At 35.9% G+C, this 21865-nt stretch overlaps 2 protein-coding genes across 3 annotated transcripts; both read right to left on the bottom strand.

Annotated features, from left to right (window-relative positions):
- Window positions 1-1514: 1514 nt before the first annotated feature.
- On the bottom strand, window positions 1515-2948 carry or55d1 (odorant receptor, family 55, subfamily D, member 1). Its single transcript, XM_051129864.1, has 2 exons — window positions 2761-2948; window positions 1515-2679 (listed from the first exon to the last, which is right to left on the bottom strand). The coding sequence occupies exon 2, from the start codon at window positions 2659-2661 to the stop codon at window positions 1717-1719; it is 945 nt and encodes a 314-aa protein (XP_050985821.1). The 5' UTR covers window positions 2662-2679; window positions 2761-2948; the 3' UTR covers window positions 1515-1716.
- Window positions 2949-10061: 7113 nt separating this feature from the next.
- LOC127177527 (olfactory receptor 52A5-like) lies at window positions 10062-13302 on the bottom strand. Of its 2 annotated transcripts, XM_051129839.1 has the most exons (4): window positions 13161-13302; window positions 11414-13076; window positions 10374-11265; window positions 10062-10234 (listed from the first exon to the last, which is right to left on the bottom strand). In XM_051129839.1, the coding sequence occupies exon 2, from the start codon at window positions 13054-13056 to the stop codon at window positions 12127-12129; it is 930 nt and encodes a 309-aa protein (XP_050985796.1). In that variant the 5' UTR covers window positions 13057-13076; window positions 13161-13302; the 3' UTR covers window positions 10062-10234; window positions 10374-11265; window positions 11414-12126. The 2 variants fall into 2 exon arrangements, with proteins under 2 accessions (XP_050985796.1, XP_050985794.1); XM_051129837.1 differs by lacking the exon at window positions 10062-10234 and having other exon boundaries at window positions 10282-11265.
- Window positions 13303-21865: the final 8563 nt, after the last annotated feature.

Here is a 21865-nt window from a genome sequence, read left to right as displayed (position 1 = left end):
ATATTACTCTGCTGCACTTTAAGAGCTGCACATATCCAATATATTAATAGACGTGCACTTTTCTTTCACAGTTGTTTGTGTTCTCTTCAGTCATAAGCCAAGGTGGGCATTTTAACATAATTGTGTATGTATTTGACTGTTTAAGCACAATACCTTATGCAAGACGCTTTTGTATGTCTTTCAGGAGATATTAATTCTCCTGCCAGACTGTTATTGAAAATAATGTTCTTAATTAACTTGCCTGGTTAAATAAAGGTTGAAAGAGATCAGGGGCTGTATTCACAATTTTTTTTAAGGCCAAAAGTAGCTTATAACTCGCAGATTTAAGTGAAACTCTTAAAAATAATAGGCTTGTCAGTCTGAATTTTAGAACTCCTAAATTCAAATGCAAGGAGTATTTCACAAAGCATTTTGGTGCTACTATCAGCTCCTAAATATGTGAAATGTTAGGGATAGTCAAGAGGACTCCTGAGTCATTAAGACCAAATCACAAACTAGCCTAATTTCCCTTGAATAGAATTATGTGCTCCTTTAGTGTACAAGCTGGGCAAGAAATAAAGCATAATGAAGCTTTATAGCCTATTACACACTTGAATGTATGCATAAAGCTTACTGCAAAGCACTGGGAAAAGTAATGACTATTAATGTGTCAGAGAAAATAGAAAGGAGATATTTTAGCATCTAGCTACGCTGCCCCTTATTTGTGAAACCTGCTTCCACAGGGCATTCACGGTAGTGACAGTCTTCCCATTTTTTAAAATCTCATCTCAAGACACACTTTTTAGGCACACTTCTTCTGGTGACTGTGTATATTTGGTTTTATTGGTTTTAATGTATTTTAACACTGTCGGTCCTGTGTTTTTAAGTCAAATTGTTTTTTTGTGATTTTGTTTTGTGTGTTTTAATTGCTTCTAAGGTCTCATTTAATTAAGATGCATTAGTAGCAGTAACAGTTGTAGTAGTAGTTGTTTATAGGGTTGTGAGGAGTCAATATCCTGAACAGGTGGATAGGTTAACAAACCCAGACATACACACATTCCGATATACAGGCAACTGTGGTGCCTCTAATTCACCAGTCCTTGAATTGTTGTGAGCACGGGATCTTCAACCCAGCTCCTGGAGAGCTACCGTCCTGCGGACTTCAGTTACAACCCCGCTCCAACACACCTACCTGTAATTACTGGGTAACCTTGAACACCTTGATAAGCTGGTTAAGGTGTATTTGATTTATACAAACTCTGTTACAGACAAATATAAGATACAAAACAGGTTCAGAGTAGGGGAAAGCTCTTCACAAAAAGACAAACAAAACATTGAAAAACACCCTGACCTTTTTAAGATTACATTTTATTTATTGAAACCCAATTTTTGTCAAGCTGTAGAAGTAAATGAATTTCATTCAACATGACACTTTACAATGAAACATGCATTTACATAGTATTTAAAATGGTTATTACAGCAAATGTTTTCATATATAGCTGCAAAAAAAAACAAAAAAAAAAAAAACTTCTGACATCTGTCATTGGAAAAGATTATTGTCATTTTCAATGTCCACATAACATTTTAAAATATTCTGCATGCCTGTTCAACAATTTAAGATTTAAAACCAACAAACACAATTCCATAGGTACATGTTTTACGCATATTAATAACAAACATTTTCCTTCATGTACAATGAATTGGAATTAAGGAAAAAGGGCAACAAAGTAAAATGAGTTAATATGAATCAACCCTTTTAGAGGATAAATATTTAACAACTTGAACTCTGATTTCCTTTGTTCGTATTCCATAGATTACTGGGTTAAAGCAGTTTGGAAGAAGAAGATATGACAAGGTACATAACACACGGAAATCTTTAGGTATGGTAGTAACCCTGTAGCCAACAAATGCTATTACAACAGAGAGAAATGCCACCGATAAGACCATTAAATGCGTGCAACATGTGTAGATGGCTTTTTGGCATGACTCACCCGCAGGAGAGCGAGCTATAATCACAAAAATGACAATGTAAGAGCAGACTATAAATACACAGTCACTTGATGATAAGCCAAAACCGATTATCCCAGCCATGTAGTTCTTACTCAGATTACCACAGGCTATATTAACAACGGATGTATGCTCACAAACACAATGATAAATCACATTTGTTTTACAAAAATAGAGTGGCCCAACCAAACCAACCATTGCAACAACGTAAAGCAAGTTACGGAAACAAAGGGACAAACAGAATATTAATGAAGATTTGAAGTTTACATAGTCATGGTACTGTAAGGGAAAAATAATGGCAAATAATCTGTCGACTGCCATCCCAACCAAAACAGTCGACTGGAAACAACCTGCCATATGCAGACAAAACATTTGAACAAGACATTCATCCTTGTAAATCATATTTTTGCCGAACAGAAAACTGATTAACATTCTCGGAAGTAGAAAAATTGGCTGTATAAACCCAAGAGCTGCGGCAAACCCGATCAGAATGAACATGGGTTCATGTAACTTGCTTTCTTTGACAATCACCAGCATTATAATTGAGTTTGCAGACAATGTGAAAGCAAAGATGACCAAAAAAGGAATGAACAGATATTGACGATACTCTTGCATATCTGTGAATCCAATCAAGTAGAGTTCTTTATAAGAAAAGTTGAATGTCCTGTCATCCATTCCTTTAATCCAAGTTCGCTATAAAGACAAAACATGTTAATGCAGAGAAAACATGTTAACAATATGATCTGGAGATTAGAAGTATAGAAATATGCTTACATTTAAACAACAATAGTGTCCTTTAATGCTCAGACCTGCATCAACTATACCTAAGAGATTTGATCAGTTAATTATTATTACTTTGGCAAATCTATGTCTCTTTTTGTTTTTCATGTCTGTAAAATGAAGCTCTATAACAGCCTGTGCAAAAGTGTTCAAATCTTTTTCTTATATCTGGCTCTATTTCGACTCTGCTCCCCTTTCTTCTGGTTTAGGACATGCTACCTCTCTTAAATATTCTTTGCTCCCCTCCCCTGATACACTGCTAGGACAATGACTTGACATCATTATTACTGGGGTTTGTTGTTGTTGTTTTCCTAAATGGGTATGGCTTGAGGCAGTGTTCACTTTTGGAAAGACAAAATGGGTCTATAAATCTTGAGGCCTTATTGTTTCAGGTAAAATGAGGTTCCATCTACATGAGGCCTGCAACTTCTTGTAAAACATTCTCATTTTTTTATACAAAAATATATATATATATATATATATATATATATATATATATATATGTCTCAACATAACTAATTTATTGGCAACTTCAGCTGATGCACACCATGTAATTGTTCTAAATATACTTTTTGTATTTTTGATTGTATTGCACAGCTAAATAAATAAATCACCTGAAACAAAATGAACCATTTGTATCATTATATATATCTATATATCTATCTGTCTATATATGTGTCTATCAGACTATCTGTCTAGTTGCAACATAAACTAATAAAACAACTAATAAAACATAAAAATAAGATTCAAAATATTAACAAAAACTTACATTTAGTGATACTAAAATAACACTGCTGACTAGTTAAACTTGAGGAATCTTTAGAATGTTTTATGAGTCTACTTTAATAATCAAAATTGAAAGAATATCAATAGTTTCTTAAATGTCCATGATTTAAATATCCCATTGAAAATTTGAAGATAACTGAAGCAGATAATTACACATTCAAGACAACCCATCAATATGTGATCTTGTACAACAAAAATTACAAACATATAAAAAAAACAGTGATGAATTAAATAGTGTTTAAATGGAGAGAAAAAAAAAAGTTTATTGGTGTTTATCATACTGATATTATAAATTTGTATTTACTTGATTATTACTTTAAATGGTCAAATGGATGGCTGTTTTTTTTTGTTGTTTGTTTTTTTTGTTGTTGCTTGGGACCAGAGCAAGGACAGTACATTCTCATCACATTAAAATGCTAATGATCAAAACAACGAGAGTACTTACTGTTCTGTGTGTCTCGTACTGTTTTGATCATTCCTATTAATTATTAAACATCAACTTCTCATTAAACAGGAAGACATGAAAACACATGGGGCTGCCCCATGCTTCCCATGTAGAAATTATTTACTGGAATCAGTCAGACCAATTAATTTCTTTTCATTATCACTTTGTGTCTCAGCAACTCTTGTCATAAGTGACTAATTATGACCAGATGTGTCTAGAAGCTGGTGATTTAATTAGCTTTAGACAGATTAAAAGTGGCCTTCTCTTTGGATACCTTTCTAACTTAAGGGATCCCTGTTATTCCCTGGACTCATTTACTGTTTTCACTGCTTGAACAGCCCCCAGGGAAACTTCTGCTTTATCACAACTGTGTTGAAGCAGAATTATGAATTCAATGACTCCGGTTCCTGTATCACCCAAATTTGGGGCTGCATCAGCAGCTTGCAAGGAAAACTGTACAAATCACAAATTACAAATGTAAAAATATTGTAGATGTTTTTATTTTATCACTTACCATGTTTTTCAGAGGGCATTAAATATATTTTCCCATTTTCTTCTGCTTTTATGAAAAAAAAAATCAAGGAGTTCAGGGTTATGTGATATATCAGGCGGCCAGATGTGTTAGAGCAAGCTTGGAACTGAAGTCTGCAGGTCGGTACTCTCTCCGGAAGCAAGGTTTGAGATCCCTGCCCTAATCATTTTAATTAATTAATTAAACATGGCAAACTTTGAAATTTTAATTTATTTATTTTTGACAGTTTGCTACTGGAGATGAGAATTGTTAAATAAACATTTTAATTTGGTTCTATTTCTCATGCAATTCAATTATATGGATGCTTTTTGAAGGAAATATGGTGCTATGTCATGGTGCTGACACTATGAGAACACTATTTTTTGTGTCTGTAAAGTTATAAATATGTAAAGGATTAATCTTTATGTTACAGAGCAAGGGAGATGGGAAGCAGGCGGATCCATACGCAAAGCTGTATTAAACAAAGACAGCCAGGGTCAAACATCAGCAAACAGGTATATTCGGGCAAGACACGAGCAATCCGTAAGGCAGGCGAGGGTCCATCAACAGCGAGCGTACTCCAAGGGACGAGGCAAACGGATAATCCAAATAGACATGCGAGACATCCAGGGCAGGCAGCGAAACCAGACAAAACAAAGGAAACTAGGAAATGGCTCCGTAATAATTGCTAACACTTGGAGAGTGCTAAATGCAACGTACAATACTCAGCACTAGGAAGAGGAAGTACAAGGCTTATATAGTGTGCTTGATTGGTTACAGCAGTGTGTGTCATCAGCGCAATAAATGATGGGAAAGGTGGTCCGGGGTGTGGTGCAGAAGTCTGTGTAATGTGAAATGGCAAGGCGACCTCTGGTGGCGAGCGGACTGAAAGCCACGGACCGGATTCGTGACACTTTAAGATGGTTTCAATATATCAGTATTGTACGTTTTGGTGTGTATACAAATGCAGATGAATGTAGGGTACATGTGGTAGAAACACACATGGAAAATGCATACGGATATTTATGAGATAGTATGGTGTTATGCTGTGCTTCATGCTATTCCAATTTTTACTCTGGAGAGTTTGACATTTCAAGGTAATGCTGCCATTTTCAAGTGCCCACATGAGTGCAAGACACTCTTTCTCAGTAGCAGAGTAATTGGTTTCAGCTTTGTTTAGGATTTGACTTACATAGGCAATAACTTTCTCCCTCATCTTTCCTATAGACCATTTCGCTAGATGTAAACATACTGGTCCCGATACACTTCCTGTTTCTTTTTTTTTTTTTACTTTACACAAACATCACAAAAAAATACAACCAACATAACATTTGACTGGATGAAAATGTTACATTAGCACCTTTAAGATGTATTTGTATATGTGAAATAAAAAAAAAAAAAAAAAAAAAAAAAAACAGGAAGCGCTTCTGGACCAGTGTTGTTTACATCTAGCGAAATGGTCTATATGTTATTAAAGGAAAACTCCACTTCCAGAACAACAATTTACAAATAATTTACTCACCCCCTTGTCATCCACGATGTTCATGTCTTTCTTTCGTAAAGAAATTATGTTTTTTGAGGAAAACATTTCAGCATTTTTCCCCATATAATGGACTGATATTGTGCCCCGATTTTGAACTTCCAAAATGCAGTTTAAATGCGGCTTCAAACAATCACAAATGCGGTTGTAAACGATTCCAGCCAAGAAAGAAGATCTGTTATTTTAATAAAAATAATACAATTTATATACTTTTTTATGCCAAACGCTCGTCTTGTCTTACTCTGCCTGGACTGTTTTTGTTCCTGTTCATGACAGTTAGGGTATGTCGAAAAACTCCCATCTCATGTTCTCCCTCAACTTCAAAATCGTCCTATATCACTGTTTCACCTTTTTTGTTAAGGGTGTTTGATCTTCTTTGCATGTTCACTTTGCAAATACTTGCTCGGAACTTCTGCAATGATGTAGGATGATTTTGAAATGATTTTTGAAGTTGAAGGAGAAAATACGGTCAGAGTTTTTCAACATACCTTAACTGTCTTGAGCCAGAATACATAGAGTTCAAGGACTGCAAGGCAAGACGAGCGTTTGAGAATAAAAATTATTTAAATTGTATTTTTTTTTTTTTACATAAATAACCGACACATTTGGGATCATTTGAAGCCGCATTTAAACTGCCTTTAGAAGTTCAAAATCGGGGCACCATACCAGTCCATTATATGAAGAAAAATGGAGAAATGTTTTTCTCAAACACATAATTTCTTTACGACTGAAGAAAGAAAGAAGTGAACACCTTGGATGACAAGGGGGTGAGTACATTATATGTGAATCTTTGTTTTGGAAGTGGACTTCTCCTTTAATGCAGCAATGTGTTGCTGGAACCTGTATACATGGTGAACAGTTTAAGATTTGGGTGTTCAAGAATGGGAGGTGTGCCTTCAACTGCTCAAAACCTTCTTGGCATTGAGGTCTCCATCGAAAAAAGAGGCCCTTTCTTTTTTAGTGCATTAATGGATTCAGTGATCTTTGGGACAAAATAAGGACAAATCAGTGGTACCACATGGCTAATCCAAGAAAGCGCTGGACCACGTTGATGTTTTGTGGTACAGGGTAAGATCTAATAGCCTCAACTTCACTTAAGTCTGCAGTGATGCCAGTGATGCTAACATGTCTCACTAATGTATTTTTATTTATGTCAGAATTTCCCACCCATCTTCCTGTAGTCTGTGGAGAACTGTTTGAAGGTCTTTGAAGTGCTGAGCTACAGATCGTGAATAGATGATAATGTCATCAATACAGATAAAGCAAATGCTTCCTCATAACTTTCCCAGCACCATTAGCCTTTGGAATATTGAAGGAACATTTTTTTAACCCAAAAGGCATGACATTGAAGTGGTAGAGCCCAAATGGACTGATGAATGCTGCATGTTTTTGTTTTGTTCTGAGGGTCCATAGCAACCGACCTGTAACTACTGTTGAGTTCAATAGTAGGAAAAAATGGCTGCTCCAGAGAGTGAATCTAAGGATCTCTGATGGTTCTAACCTTACAATAGTCTACACAATTTTCTCATCTGTGAAAGGCCCTGTTGGCAAGGCAAGTTTCCGACCCTGTGTATGTTACAAGAAGAGAAAGCAAGTCTTCAATTTCAGCACGGCTCTTCGAACGGGTTTGGGAATTCTTTAAATTCTTTTTAAAACCAGCGGCTTTCAGGTTATCCTAAAAATTCTCCTGTTATTGCTTTTGTTTGATAGTTTATTTACTTTGAGTGTCAAGTGATATTGCATACATTTGGGTTTGTTTGCTTTGCTGAAAATGTGAAATTTTCCTGTCTTCTTTGAGGATACTGTGTGCTTGTAAAGACGTATTTTGTTGATTGCAAGCTTAAACTTACTTGAAATAATAACTTCTCATTTCACTTTGTGAGCACTTTGTGAGTTTCTTTGATTATTTCGCTGAGTGAGTCATGCTACAGAATTGCGACTTAAGTAACTGTCTGGTGTACCAACTAAAACTTTGATTTTAATTTTTAAATTGTAATGTTCTGAAATTCTACTAATAACTGTAAAAGGTACAGCTGTCATATGATCAAAGAGAAAGGCTACATGGCTAGAAACTGCTGATTGACTGAATGCTCAAATAGCAACCAAGTTAAAATGTTTTCATATATCTTAAAACAATGTAATTCAATCTTGAGTATAATCCATTAAAAACAGTCAGTTGTATCCTATATATTTGATGATGATTTATTATTTAAGTAGAATTTTCTGAATTACTTTTTATTTTGGACTGATAGCGGTTAATAAATATAGATAATGGTCTGTGAGTCACTAGTAATATCATTGAGTTCTTATTGCTCAGTGTTAGAGGAACTCAGTTTAGCTTGACAGTTAACCTGCCTCGGACCAAGTATAGCCCTGTTCACACAGGATTCGTATTAACTGGAGTAGGGCTGTCACAATATTAGATTTTTCACACCACAGTTATTGTGGCCAAAAAAGTTCACAATATCGATATATCGCAATATCTACAGAAACCCTGGGGGGAAAAGTTATCAGCCAAATTAATTTTTACTTTGTTTATTTAGTTTTTCTTTTTTACCCAATGAACATTGGGATATACTGATAAACATAGTGTCCTGTTTATGACTTGGTCTTCTTTGAAACTCCCCAAGAAATAACAAGAAAGAAAATACTGTAAAGTTCAACAGTATGATGCATAAATACTAACATCAAAACCTGTCACGTTGTCAGAGGGATGAGACCAGAGGCAGGGGTTATAGTATATGTAATAGTAAAGTGCACGGATGATTAGAGCAATGATAATGCTTACCTGAATGTCCGTTGATGAATTGAGATGGAATAATTGTCCAAGTACAAAACACAGTTCTTCCGGTCCATACCCCTCCCAGTCAACCAGGTATTCAGGGGGTTCAGCTCCAGCTCTGGCGGTGTCTGTGGCAGAGGGAGAAAAAGGTTTAATTGATATGTTTATGATAATAAAGCGTGAATCTGAATCTGCCGCTACAAATCTCAAACGCTGTTTTTCTCCTGCAATTGACAAGTTTCGCGCACTCGACTTTTGCACCACATATCTGTTTGAAATATGGAGTAAAAGTGATTTGTGCATCTGTAGAGGCAATGGCGGGCGCTTTTCAGAGATCAGGGAAGTTTGGCCAATCAGAAAAGCTAGTTTGGATGCCTATCAGCAGGGAGGAATAAAGCAGACAGCGGCAACCAATAAAGGTACATTTCCTTTATTTTTCTAAAATCACCGTTATACTGTACATTTGTTTATAGTTTAAATATTAAACAAGTTTAGCTCCAAACCTGATAAAACTCATCTACCTGTAGCCTTCTAGTAATCCTAATTAAAGTTTAAACTAGCTGGTTGAGGTGTGTTTGATTATGGTTAAAGCTAAACACTGCAGGTCAGTGGCCCGCCAGTTCCAAGTTTGCCCATGCTTTAACTCTCAAAGAGGCTTTATAAAAGATTGATTAATACGTTAATAATAATAAATTACTATAAGAGTGTCATATACAAGATGATTAAATATATCTGTTAATATATCTAAATAATTAACAGATGTACAGTATAACAGTGAGTGGTTTCAGAAAAAGAAAGAAAATGTACTTTTATTGGTATTTGCTGCTGTTAGCTCCAGAAGATGCTTGCAGCTCGCAAACATTAGTGTTATTGCTTTATTTCTCCCCTGATTCATTTGGGTGCCAACTGACAGGCACCTAAACTACACTCTTAAGAGACTGCTGTAAGTTTTACTTGATGTATTTGCTGTATTTTAATTTAAAGTATTATTACTGCATTGTCAGAATTAGGACTGTTTAGTTTATTTTCATTTTTTATAAAACAATCCAACAATTTTTTTTTTTTTTTTTTACAACCCCAACCCCATAAAAATCACAATAACTCATTAGCATTTGTCTTTATAATATTCTTTTTAATTGTTGAACATTTTCTTTTTAAAAATACAAATCTTCATCTCTAGCGTGCAATAGCTAAATCTGTAGCATAGCAAAACAGGCTTTACAGAAATAAAATACAGTAAAAATTAGTTTGTGTTGTGTGGCAAAGTTGACAAGCTCTCTGATGAGAAACACCATGAGGGGATTCAGGCTGATGTTTTTTTTCTTTGCACCCTCTTGCTGTAATTCCATCTGATCTGTGAATTTCAATGGCATTTGGTGCCACCAGTTGATTCTTGGAATGAACCTGCAAAGCACAAGAAAAAAATATATTGTTCACAATGTCTGTTTAAATAGTGTTTACAGAATTTGCCCCAACTGCCAGACTTTGTGCTGTATGCGCTTTGAGATTAATAAAACACTATAGACTATCTGAATGCACCTACAAGGAAGGTGCATAATTAGTTGATAATCCATCACAAATCATTTAAGCTCCATTCCTTATAATGCATTCTTGCATTCATCTGGTTTCTGTGGTCTTATGCTGATGGCTGTCTGTGTGAGGAGGTCTTCACAGGGGATCTGTCTCTGGGGCTCAGTTGAAGTGGTCTCCGCTGACATTCAGGGCTGTAGAGGTCATCTCTAGGTGCTGATCCATCATCTGTTCTGGATACAGACTGGATCTGGGTGGCTACGGTGATCTCGGAATAAGAAAGAAACAGACTAATATTAGCATAGATGCCATTCTTCTTACGATGCAACAAGTACATCAGGTGTTATGGAAAGTGTTTTTGGTTCCGATTGATCTAATTAGTGCAGCCTAACAATTCTTTAAGAGATTTGAAATATAGAAATGTGTTAATTTACAGTTGCAAACTGTAGCTGTTTTACAGCCAAATACTATAAAAAAAGTCAGTATACTACTGTAATTCATTCATTTTAATGATTTCAGTAGGTTTTTTATATTGAATTCATTTAAATGTATTTTATTTTTACTCTACATAGGTACTACTGGCATTCAATTTAAACCGACACAATAATCACAAAATATCAAATACTTTATTTAAAACAATCCATGTATAACATTTAAAAATACAGTCTTCCACTGCTGGAACAGTGCATCTTCACCATTTCTCCTGTCTTAGGACGTTTTGCAGTGCATTATGTTGTACCCTCTGGATTTATCCTCACAAAGAATCTAGAGGCAACAGAAACATAATGGAGAAAAAAACATTCAGCTAAAGAATACACAGCCATCTGCACAACCCAGGTGCTGCTCCAAAATGTGGCCACCACCTTTGCTCACCATCCACTTTGTTGGTGACAGAAATGTCTTCTCTGAAAAACAAGAAGTAGAAATGGCACACTTTTAAAAGGAAAACCCCACATAGAATACACAAACATCTCAAAACCATAGTTGTTCTTTGCATCTGACCTCTTCATATATATATATATATATATATATATATTTTTTTTTTTTTTTTACCTTACTTGCTGGTCTTACTCTCTCGTAAGTTGCATTGACACACAGTGTAGATGTTCCCCTGGAACTCTTCCATTCTCGCGGGTTCATCCCCGGGCAAACGCCGCGGTGCTGCCTGCTGCAGCGTCTTCCTTGGACACGAGTGGTGCGGTGCAGCGTGACTCGACAAAACACAATAGAGAACCCATTATATATACTATATACAGTGGATGCTTACAGTAAAGTAATGCCCCGGTATATTTCTGACTTACAGATGTACTTCAAGCACTCGCGCTGTGTCTGACATGAAGGACAAACGGATTTTCCAGTCATTACAAGCGATGCAACACATTCAATGTAGTCCGTCCATGTTGTTGACATTGTAGACACGGTGTAGGGCAAATCGTTTCAATCCAAATATGATAAATGAGGAAAATAAAACGGCCTGAATAGAATGCCGCCAATGAGGCCGTTAAAGCAAATACAGTAGTATACAGCAATTTTTAAAAATACAGTAACTCTCTGTATATGGGGTCTGATGTCACAAATAATTCCCATAATGCAATGATTATTACAGTTATTTACTGCAAAGGGAATTTGCAGTATTATACTGGGTGATATACAGTTAATAACTGTAGAAATTACAGAAATGTCTAACAGTGCATGTACATTGAATTGGAATTAAAGATAAAGGGCAACAAAGTAAAATGAAAGAGACAGTTTTAATATGAATCAACCTAATTAAAGGATAAATATTTAAGAACTTGAACTCTGATTTCCTTCGTTCGTATTCCATAGATTACTGGGTTAAAACAGTTTGGAAGAAGAAGATATGACAAGGTACCTAACACACGGAAATCTTTAGGTATGGTAGTAACCCTGTAGCCAACAAATGCTACCACAGCACAGAGAAATGCCACCGTTAAGACCATTAAATGCGTGCAACATGTGTAGATGGCTTTTTGGCGCGACTCACCAGAAGGAGAGCGAGCTATAATCACAAAAATGACAATGTAAGAGCAGACTATAAATATACAGTCACTTGATAATAAGCCAAAACCGATTGTCCCAGCAATGTAGTTCTTACTCAGATCACCACAGGCTATATTAACAACGGATGTATGCTCACAAACACAATGATAAATCACATTTGTTTTACAGAAATAGAGCGGCCCGATCAAGCCAACCATTGCAACAACGTAAAGCAAGTTACGGAAACAAAGGGACAAACAGAATATTAATGAAGATTTGAAGTTTACATAGTCATGGTACTGTAAGGGAAAAATAATGGCAAATAATCTGTCGACTGCCATGCCAACCAAAATAGTCGACTGGAAACAACCTGCCATATGCAGACAAAACATTTGAACAAGACATTCATCTTTGTAAATCATATTTTTGCCAAACAGAAAACTGATTAACATTCTTGGAAGTAGAAAAATTGGCTGTATAAACCCAATAGCTGCGGTAAACCCGATCAGAATGTACATGGGTGCATGTAACTTGCGTTCTTTGACAATCACCAGCATTATACTTGAGTTTGCAGACAATGTGAAAGCAAAGATGACCAAAAAAGGAATGAACAGATATTGACGATACTCTTGCAGATCCGTGAATCCAATCAAGTAGAGTTCTTTATGAGAAAAGTTAAATGTCCTGTCATCCATTCCTTTAATCCAAGTTTGCTCTAAAGACAAAACATGTTAAGTTAATGCAGAGAAAACGTGTTAACAATATGATCTGGAGATTAGAAGTATAGAAATATGCTTACTTTTAAACAACAATAGTGTCCTTTAATGCTCAGACCTGCATCAACTATACCTAAGAGATTCGATCAGTTAATTATTATTACTTTGGCAAATCTATGTCTCTTTTTGTTTTTCATGTCTGTAAAATGAAGCTCTATAACAGCCTGTGCAAAAATGTTCACATCTTTTTCTTCTGGTTTAGGACATGCTACCTCTCTTAAATATTCTTTGCTCCCCTCCCCTGATACAGTGCTAGGACAATGACTTGACATCATTATTACTGGGGTTTGTTGTTGTAATTTTCCTAAATGGGTATGGCTTGAGGCAGTGTTCACTTTTGGAAAAACAAAATTGGATCTATAAATCTTGAGGCCTTATTGTTTCAGGTAAAATGAGGTTGTTAATACGTAAGTTCAAATTAAAAAGTTCCATCTACATGAGGCCTGTAACGTCTTGTAAAACTTTCTCATTTTATATATATATGTCTCAAAATAGCTAATTTATAATTTATTGGCAACTTCAGCTGATGCACACCATTTAATTGTTCTAAATATACTTTTTGTATTTTTGATTGCACAGCTAAATAAATAAATCACCTGAAACAAAATGAACCGTTTGTATCATTACATATATATATATTTCAGCTAGTTGCAAATAAACATAGTATATAGTTGCAACATAAACTATGGAACAACTAATAAAATATAAAAATAAGATTCAAAATATTAACAAAAACTTTATAAAACACTGTATAAAAAATTAACACAATAACACTGCTGACTAGTTAAACTTGAGGAATCTTTAGAATGTTTAAAGTCTACTTTAATAATCAAAATTGAAAGAATATCAGTAGTTTCTTAAATGTCCATGGTTTAAATATCCCATTGGAAATTTGAAGATAGCTAAAGCAGATAATTACACATTCAAGACAACCCATCAATATGTGATCTTGTACAACAAAAACAAACATATAAAAAAACATAGTGATGAATTAAATAGTGTTTAAATGAAAAAAAAAAAAAAAGTTTATTGGTGTTTATCATACTGATATTATAAATTTGTATATTGTTTTTCATAAAATTTACTTGATTATTATTTTAAATAGTCAAATGGATGGCTGCTTTTTTTGTTGTTTGTTTTTTTTTTTTGTCGCTTGGGACCAGAGCAAGGACAGTACATTCTCATCACATTAAAATGCTAATGATCAAAACAACGAGAGTACTTACTGTTCTGTGTGTCTTGTACTGTTTTGATCATTCCTTTTAATTATTAAACATAAACTTCTCATTAAACAGGAAGACATGAACACACATGGGGCTGCCCCATGCTTCCCATGTAGAAATTATTTACTGGAATCAGTTAGACCAATTAATTTCTTTTCATTATCACTTTGTGTCTCAGCAACTCTTGTCATAAGTGACTAATTATGACCAGATGTGTCTAAAAGCTGGTGATTTAATTAGCTTTAGACAGATTAAAAGTGGCCTTCTCTTTGGATACCTTTCTAACTTAAGGGATCCCTGATATTCCCTGGACTCATTTACTGTTTTCACTGCTTGAACAGCCCTCTGGGAAACTTCTGATCGGTTCCTGGATCACCCAAATTTGGGGCTGCATCAGCAACTTGCAAGGAATACTGTATAAATGACAAATTACAAATGTAAAAATACTGTTGTTTATAGATGTTTTTATTTTATCACTTACCATGTTTTTCAGAAGGCATTAAATATATTTTTTCCATTTTATTTTGCTTTTATTAAAAAAAAAAAAAAAAAAATCAAGGAGCTCAGGATTATTTGATATTACAGGCAGCCAGATGTGTTAGAGCAAGGTTGGAACTGAAGTCTGCAGGTCTGTACTGTCTCCAGAAGCAAGGTTTGAGATCCCTGCCCTAATCATTTTAATTAATTAATTAAACATGGCAAACTTTGGCAAATTATGGCAATTTTTTTATTTATTTTTTTTACTGACACTTTTTGACAGATGCTTTATGAAGGAAATACGGTGCTATGTCATGGTGCTGACACTATGAGAACACTATTTTTTGTGTCTGTAAAGTTCTAAATATGTAAAGGATTAATCTTTATGTTAAGGTGCGAGGGAGATGGGAAGCAGGCAGATCCATACGCAAAGCTTTATTGAACAAAGACAGGCAGGGTCGAACACTGGCAAACAGGTATATTCGGGCAAGACACAAGAGCAATCCGTAAGACAGGCGAGGGTCGATCAGCGGCGAATGTAATCCAAGGGAAGAGGCAAACGGATAATCCAAACAGACATGTGAGAGATCCAGGGCAGGCAGCGAAACAGACTAGACGAGATAACTAGGCGAGAATACAAAACTCAGAAAACCAGACAAAACAATGGAAACTAGGAAATGGCTCAGTAATAATTGCTAACACTTGAAGAGTGCTAAATGCAACGTACAATACTCGGCACTAGGAAGAGGAAGTACAAGGCTTATATAGTGTGCTTGATTGGTTACAGCAGTGTGTGTCATCAGCGCAATGAATGATGGGAAAGGTAGTCCGGGGTGTGGTGCAAAAGTCTGTGTAATGTGAAATGGCAAAGCGACCTCTGGTGGCGAGCGGACTGAAAGCCACGGACCGGATTCGTGACACTTTAAGATGGTTTCAATATATCAGTATTGTACATTTTGGTGTGTATGCAAATGTAGATGAACGTAGGGTACATGTGGTAGAAACACACTTTATGCAAAATGCATACGGATATTTATGAGATAGTATGGTGTTATGCTGTGCTTCATCCAATTCCAGTTTTTACTCTGGAGAATTTGACATTTCAAGGTAAACATAATGCTGCCAATTTCAAGTGCCCACATGAGTGCAAGACACTCTTTCTCAGTAGCAGAGTAATTGGTTTCAGCTTTGTTTAGGATTTGGCTTATATAGGCAAAAACTTTCTCCCTCATCTTTCCTATATGTTATTAAAGGAGAACTCCACCGCCAGAACAACAATTTAAAAATAATTTACTCACCCCCTTTTCATCCACGATGATCATGTCTTTCTTTTTTCAGTCGTAAAGAAATTATATTTTTTGAGGAAAACTTTTCAGCATTTTTCCCCATATAATGGACTGGTATGGTGCCCCAATTTTGAACTTTCAAATTGCAGTTTAGATGCGGCTTCAAATAATCCCAAATGCGGTTGTAAACGATCCCAGCCGAGAAAGAAGGGTCTTATCTAGCATAACGATCTGTTATTTTAATAAAAATAATACAATATATATACTTTTTAATGCCAAACGCTCGTCATGTCTTACTCTGCCTGGACTGTTTTTGTTCCTGTTCATGACAGTTAGGGTATGTCGAAAAACTCCCATCTCATGTTCTCCCTCAACTTCAAAATCGTCCTATATCGCTGTTTTACCTTTTTTGTTAAGGGTGTTTGATTTTCTTTGCATGTTCACTTTGCAAAGACTGGGTCGGAACTTCTGCAATAATGTAGGATGATGTATAAACATAGTGCCCTGTGTTTGGCTCTGGCTTTCTTGGTCTTCTTTGAAGCTCCCCAAGAAATAACAAGAAAGAAAATACTGTCAAGTTCAACAGTATGATGCATAAATATTAACATCAAAACTGATACCTTAACCTGTTAACTTGAGTACCCCTTTTTTAAGCTCTGTAACTTATGGTTGTGCCGGCGCCAATGAAGTCATTCAGTAAAGGCGTTGCTAATTCAGTTTTAATGTGCACCTAGAACGGCCCCAGATAAGGCATTAAGTGCATGGCACTGCAACCAACTTAACATTTTACAAAGTTTAATGTAGCAATGTAGTCGCTTGGTTTTCTAGATCATTTTAATCGTGTAATTTGAAGAAATCAAGTGCTATGCACAGGCTGTATTGGCCATGACTTGATTGCAAATACAAATACAAAAATAAGATGAGTAAAGAAAACATGGCACTTAATTAAAAGAATCACCCTTTATTTAAATCAGTGGCGGCATTTCACAAAACCATAGGATATGGCAGTGGCATAAATCGCGGAGTACAGTTTTGGTACATAAAAATACCACGGCACACCAAGCACTGAAATATAGGAAAAAAAGATTGAAAAGGAAAAGGCGTTTATATATAATTAAACACAGATAATCAAATGCTATGCACAGGCTGTATTGGCCATGAGTTGGTATTGTGGCTTTATCAGACTACACTTAACATTTAATGAAAATGAAAATCAAATGGAGATGTAATTTTGCCAGCAAATGAGGGACATCTGTGTTTTGTCTGTCATAAGAACGGCTGTAAGATGCAAGTGCATCGCATTATGCGTTTTCATCAACGTACAGGTTATAACTTTTATTGCAGCTATAAGGGTGCTTAGTTTTTCTTGTTGTTTAATAGAGTATGGGAATGTTACGTCAGCAACGCACTGCATTCTGGGACTTTCGGACACAGACACTACACTATTTATTATTAATTACAGATTCATAATTTCCGATCCACATGAATTTATAAGTGCTCACGCTATGAATAACACATTTGGAAATATAATTTAATCTGTGATGTGACTCGTTGCGATCACTGTCATTGTTCATAAAGCAACTCATCTGATTTACTGTTCAGCAGCTCTTTGTAAGAAATCGTGTATTTGTTCAATTTAGGTCCAGTAAAACTTATTGCACTTCATCCCTTAATGAAATTAGGGTGATATGATATATGATTAAATACATCAGTGCTTACTTTACTTAGGAATATTCATCCACAGATTTGCGCTACTCAACCACCTGCATCGTCTTTACACACAGACTAAACTTACTAGAGAAGCGCGACATAATATACCTCTGTAAATAAATGTAGTTTAAATTCCTGTCTTCATGTCGCACACTTTCATGCTCATTGAATGGAAACTATATGCTATCTTCAAACTGGAATCAGGGCGGAATATTTCAAGTTCGCAGGACACTTACTTTTTATTAATAGAACAGACATCTGAGATACACACAAAATGTGCAGGGCGGTGGTTCACTTACATGATCAACTGGCTGAGATAAAGCTATGGTGTGTTATTTTATCTGGCAGATATATCAGTGCCACCTAGTTATTAAAAACTGCAAAAGAGAAATTAATTCGGTCCTGTGTGTGGTACAGTAGAAGGCGGCCGTATGATTTCTGTGAGTGTGTATGTGTCATGTTCTGGCCGACTCAGTGCTCGAATAAACGCAGTGGATTCCAATATTAGTACAATTATTCTAAGCAAGTGCAAGCAGCTCTTAAAAAACATTAATGCAAATACAGTCGTTTTTCCTCTAGTGATTTGTGTAGCTTGTCCTAAAACATGGCGGCGACTACCCAGAATGCAATGCGCAGTGACGTAGATTCCCAAGCTCTATACACACTGAGTCACGAAATGATGATGCACTCCCATGCTTCCCATGTAGAAATTATTTACTGGAATCAGTTAGACCAATTAATTTCTTTTCATTATCACTTTGTGTCTCAGCAACTCTTGTCATAAGTGACTAATTATGACCAGATGTGTCTAAAAGCTGGTGATTTAATTAGCTTTAGACAGATTAAAAGTGGCCTTCTCTTTGGATACCTTTCTAACTTAAGGGATCCCTGATATTCCCTGGACTCATTTACTGTTTTCACTGCTTGAACAGCCCTCTGGGAAACTTCTGATCGGTTCCTGGATCACCCAAATTTGGGGCTGCATCAGCAACTTGCAAGGAATACTGTATAAATGACAAATTACAAATGTAAAAATACTGTTGTTTATAGATGTTTTTATTTTATCACTTACCATGTTTTTCAGAAGGCATTAAATATATTTTTTCCATTTTATTTTGCTTTTATTAAAAAAAAAAAAAAATCAAGGAGCTCAGGATTATTTGATATTACAGGCAGCCAGATGTGTTAGAGCAAGGTTGGAACTGAAGTCTGCAGGTCTGTACTGTCTCCAGAAGCAAGGTTTGAGATCCCTGCCCTAATCATTTTAATTAATTAATTAAACATGGCAAACTTTGGCAAATTATGGCAATTTTTTTATTTATTTTTTTTACTGACACTTTTTGACAGATGCTTTATGAAGGAAATACGGTGCTATGTCATGGTGCTGACACTATGAGAACACTATTTTTTGTGTCTGTAAAGTTCTAAATATGTAAAGGATTAATCTTTATGTTAAGGTGCGAGGGAGATGGGAAGCAGGCAGATCCATACGCAAAGCTTTATTGAACAAAGACAGGCAGGGTCGAACACTGGCAAACAGGTATATTCGGGCAAGACACAAGAGCAATCCGTAAGACAGGCGAGGGTCGATCAGCGGCGAATGTAATCCAAGGGACGAGGCAAACGGATAATCCAAACAGACATGTGAGAGATCCAGGGCAGGCAGCGAAACAGACTAGACGAGATAACTAGGCGAGAATACAAAACTCAGAAAACCAGACAAAACAATGGAAACTAGGAAATGGCTCAGTAATAATTGCTAACACTTGAAGAGTGCTAAATGCAACGTACAATACTCGGCACTAGGAAGAGGAAGTACAAGGCTTATATAGTGTGCTTGATTGGTTACAGCAGTGTGTGTCATCAGCGCAATGAATGATGGGAAAGGTAGTCCGGGGTGTGGTGCAAAAGTCTGTGTAATGTGAAATGGCAAAGCGACCTCTGGTGGCGAGCGGACTGAAAGCCACGGACCGGATTCGTGACACTTTAAGATGGTTTCAATATATCAGTATTGTACATTTTGGTGTGTATGCAAATGTAGATGAACGTAGGGTACATGTGGTAGAAACACACTTTATGCAAAATGCATACGGATATTTATGAGATAGTATGGTGTTATGCTGTGCTTCATCCAATTCCAGTTTTTACTCTGGAGAATTTGACATTTCAAGGTAAACATAATGCTGCCAATTTCAAGTGCCCACATGAGTGCAAGACACTCTTTCTCAGTAGCAGAGTAATTGGTTTCAGCTTTGTTTAGGATTTGGCTTATATAGGCAAAAACTTTCTCCCTCATCTTTCCTATATGTTATTAAAGGAGAACTCCACCGCCAGAACAACAATTTAAAAATAATTTACTCACCCCCCTTTTCATCCACGATGATCATGTCTTTCTTTTTTCAGTCGTAAAGAAATTATATTTTTTGAGGAAAACTTTTCAGCATTTTTCCCCATATAATGGACTGGTATGGTGCCCCAATTTTGAACTTTCAAATTGCAGTTTAGATGCGGCTTCAAATAATCCCAAATGCGGTTGTAAACGATCCCAGCCGAGAAAGAAGGGTCTTATCTAGCATAACGATCTGTTATTTTAATAAAAATAATACAATATATATACTTTTAATGCCAAACGCTCGTCATGTCTTACTCTGCCTGGACTGTTTTTGTTCCTGTTCATGACAGTTAGGGTATGTCGAAAAACTCCCATCTCATGTTCTCCCTCAACTTCAAAATCGTCCTATATCGCTGTTTTACCTTTTTTGTTAAGGGTGTTTGATTTTCTTTGCATGTTCACTTTGCAAAGACTGGGTCGGAACTTCTGCAATAATGTAGGATGATGTATAAACATAGTGCCCTGTGTTTGGCTCTGGCTTTCTTGGTCTTCTTTGAAGCTCCCCAAGAAATAACAAGAAAGAAAATACTGTCAAGTTCAACAGTATGATGCATAAATATTAACATCAAAACTGATACCTTAACCTGTTAACTTGAGTACCCCTTTTTTAAGCTCTGTAACTTATGGTTGTGCCGGCGCCAATGAAGTCATTCAGTAAAGGCGTTGCTAATTCAGTTTTAATGTGCACCTAGAACGGCCCCAGATAAGGCATTAAGTGCATGGCACTGCAACCAACTTAACATTTTACAAAGTTTAATGTAGCAATGTAGTCGCTTGGTTTTCTAGATCATTTTAATCGTGTAATTTGAAGAAATCAAGTGCTATGCACAGGCTGTATTGGCCATGACTTGATTGCAAATACAAATACAAAAATAAGATGAGTAAAGAAAACATGGCACTTAATTAAAAGAATCACCCTTTATTTAAATCAGTGGCGGCATTTCACAAAACCATAGGATATGGCAGTGGCATAAATCGCGGAGTACAGTTTTGGTACATAAAAATACCACGGCACACCAAGCACTGAAATATAGGAAAAAAAGATTGAAAAGGAAAAGGCGTTTATATATAATTAAACACAGATAATCAAATGCTATGCACAGGCTGTATTGGCCATGAGTTGGTATTGTGGCTTTATCAGACTACACTTAACATTTAATGAAAATGAAAATCAAATGGAGATGTAATTTTGCCAGCAAATGAGGGACATCTGTGTTTTGTCTGTCATAAGAACGGCTGTAAGATGCAAGTGCATCGCATTATGCGTTTTCATCAACGTACAGGTTATAACTTTTATTGCAGCTATAAGGGTGCTTAGTTTTTCTTGTTGTTTAATAGAGTATGGGAATGTTACGTCAGCAACGCACTGCATTCTGGGACTTTCGGACACAGACACTACACTATTTATTATTAATTACAGATTCATAATTTCCGATCCACATGAATTTATAAGTGCTCACGCTATGAATAACACATTTGGAAATATAATTTAATCTGTGATGTGACTCGTTGCGATCACTGTCATTGTTCATAAAGCAACTCATCTGATTTACTGTTCAGCAGCTCTTTGTAAGAAATCGTGTATTTGTTCAATTTAGGTCCAGTAAAACTTATTGCACTTCATCCCTTAATGAAATTAG

Source organism: Labeo rohita, chromosome 15, assembly GCF_022985175.1.
Source record: "Labeo rohita strain BAU-BD-2019 chromosome 15, IGBB_LRoh.1.0, whole genome shotgun sequence".
Classification (NCBI taxonomy): Eukaryota; Metazoa; Chordata; class Actinopteri; order Cypriniformes; family Cyprinidae; genus Labeo; species Labeo rohita.
This window is presented reverse-complemented; position numbering and strand designations above follow the sequence as displayed.

What these genes read in the sequence shown, in the direction of transcription:
- or55d1 (XM_051129864.1), bottom strand. Translation starts at nt 2,661, where the DNA reads ATGGATGACAGGACATTCAACTTTTCTTATAAAGAACTCTACTTGATT.
- LOC127177527 (XM_051129839.1), bottom strand. Translation starts at nt 13,056, where the DNA reads ATGGATGACAGGACATTTAACTTTTCTCATAAAGAACTCTACTTGATT.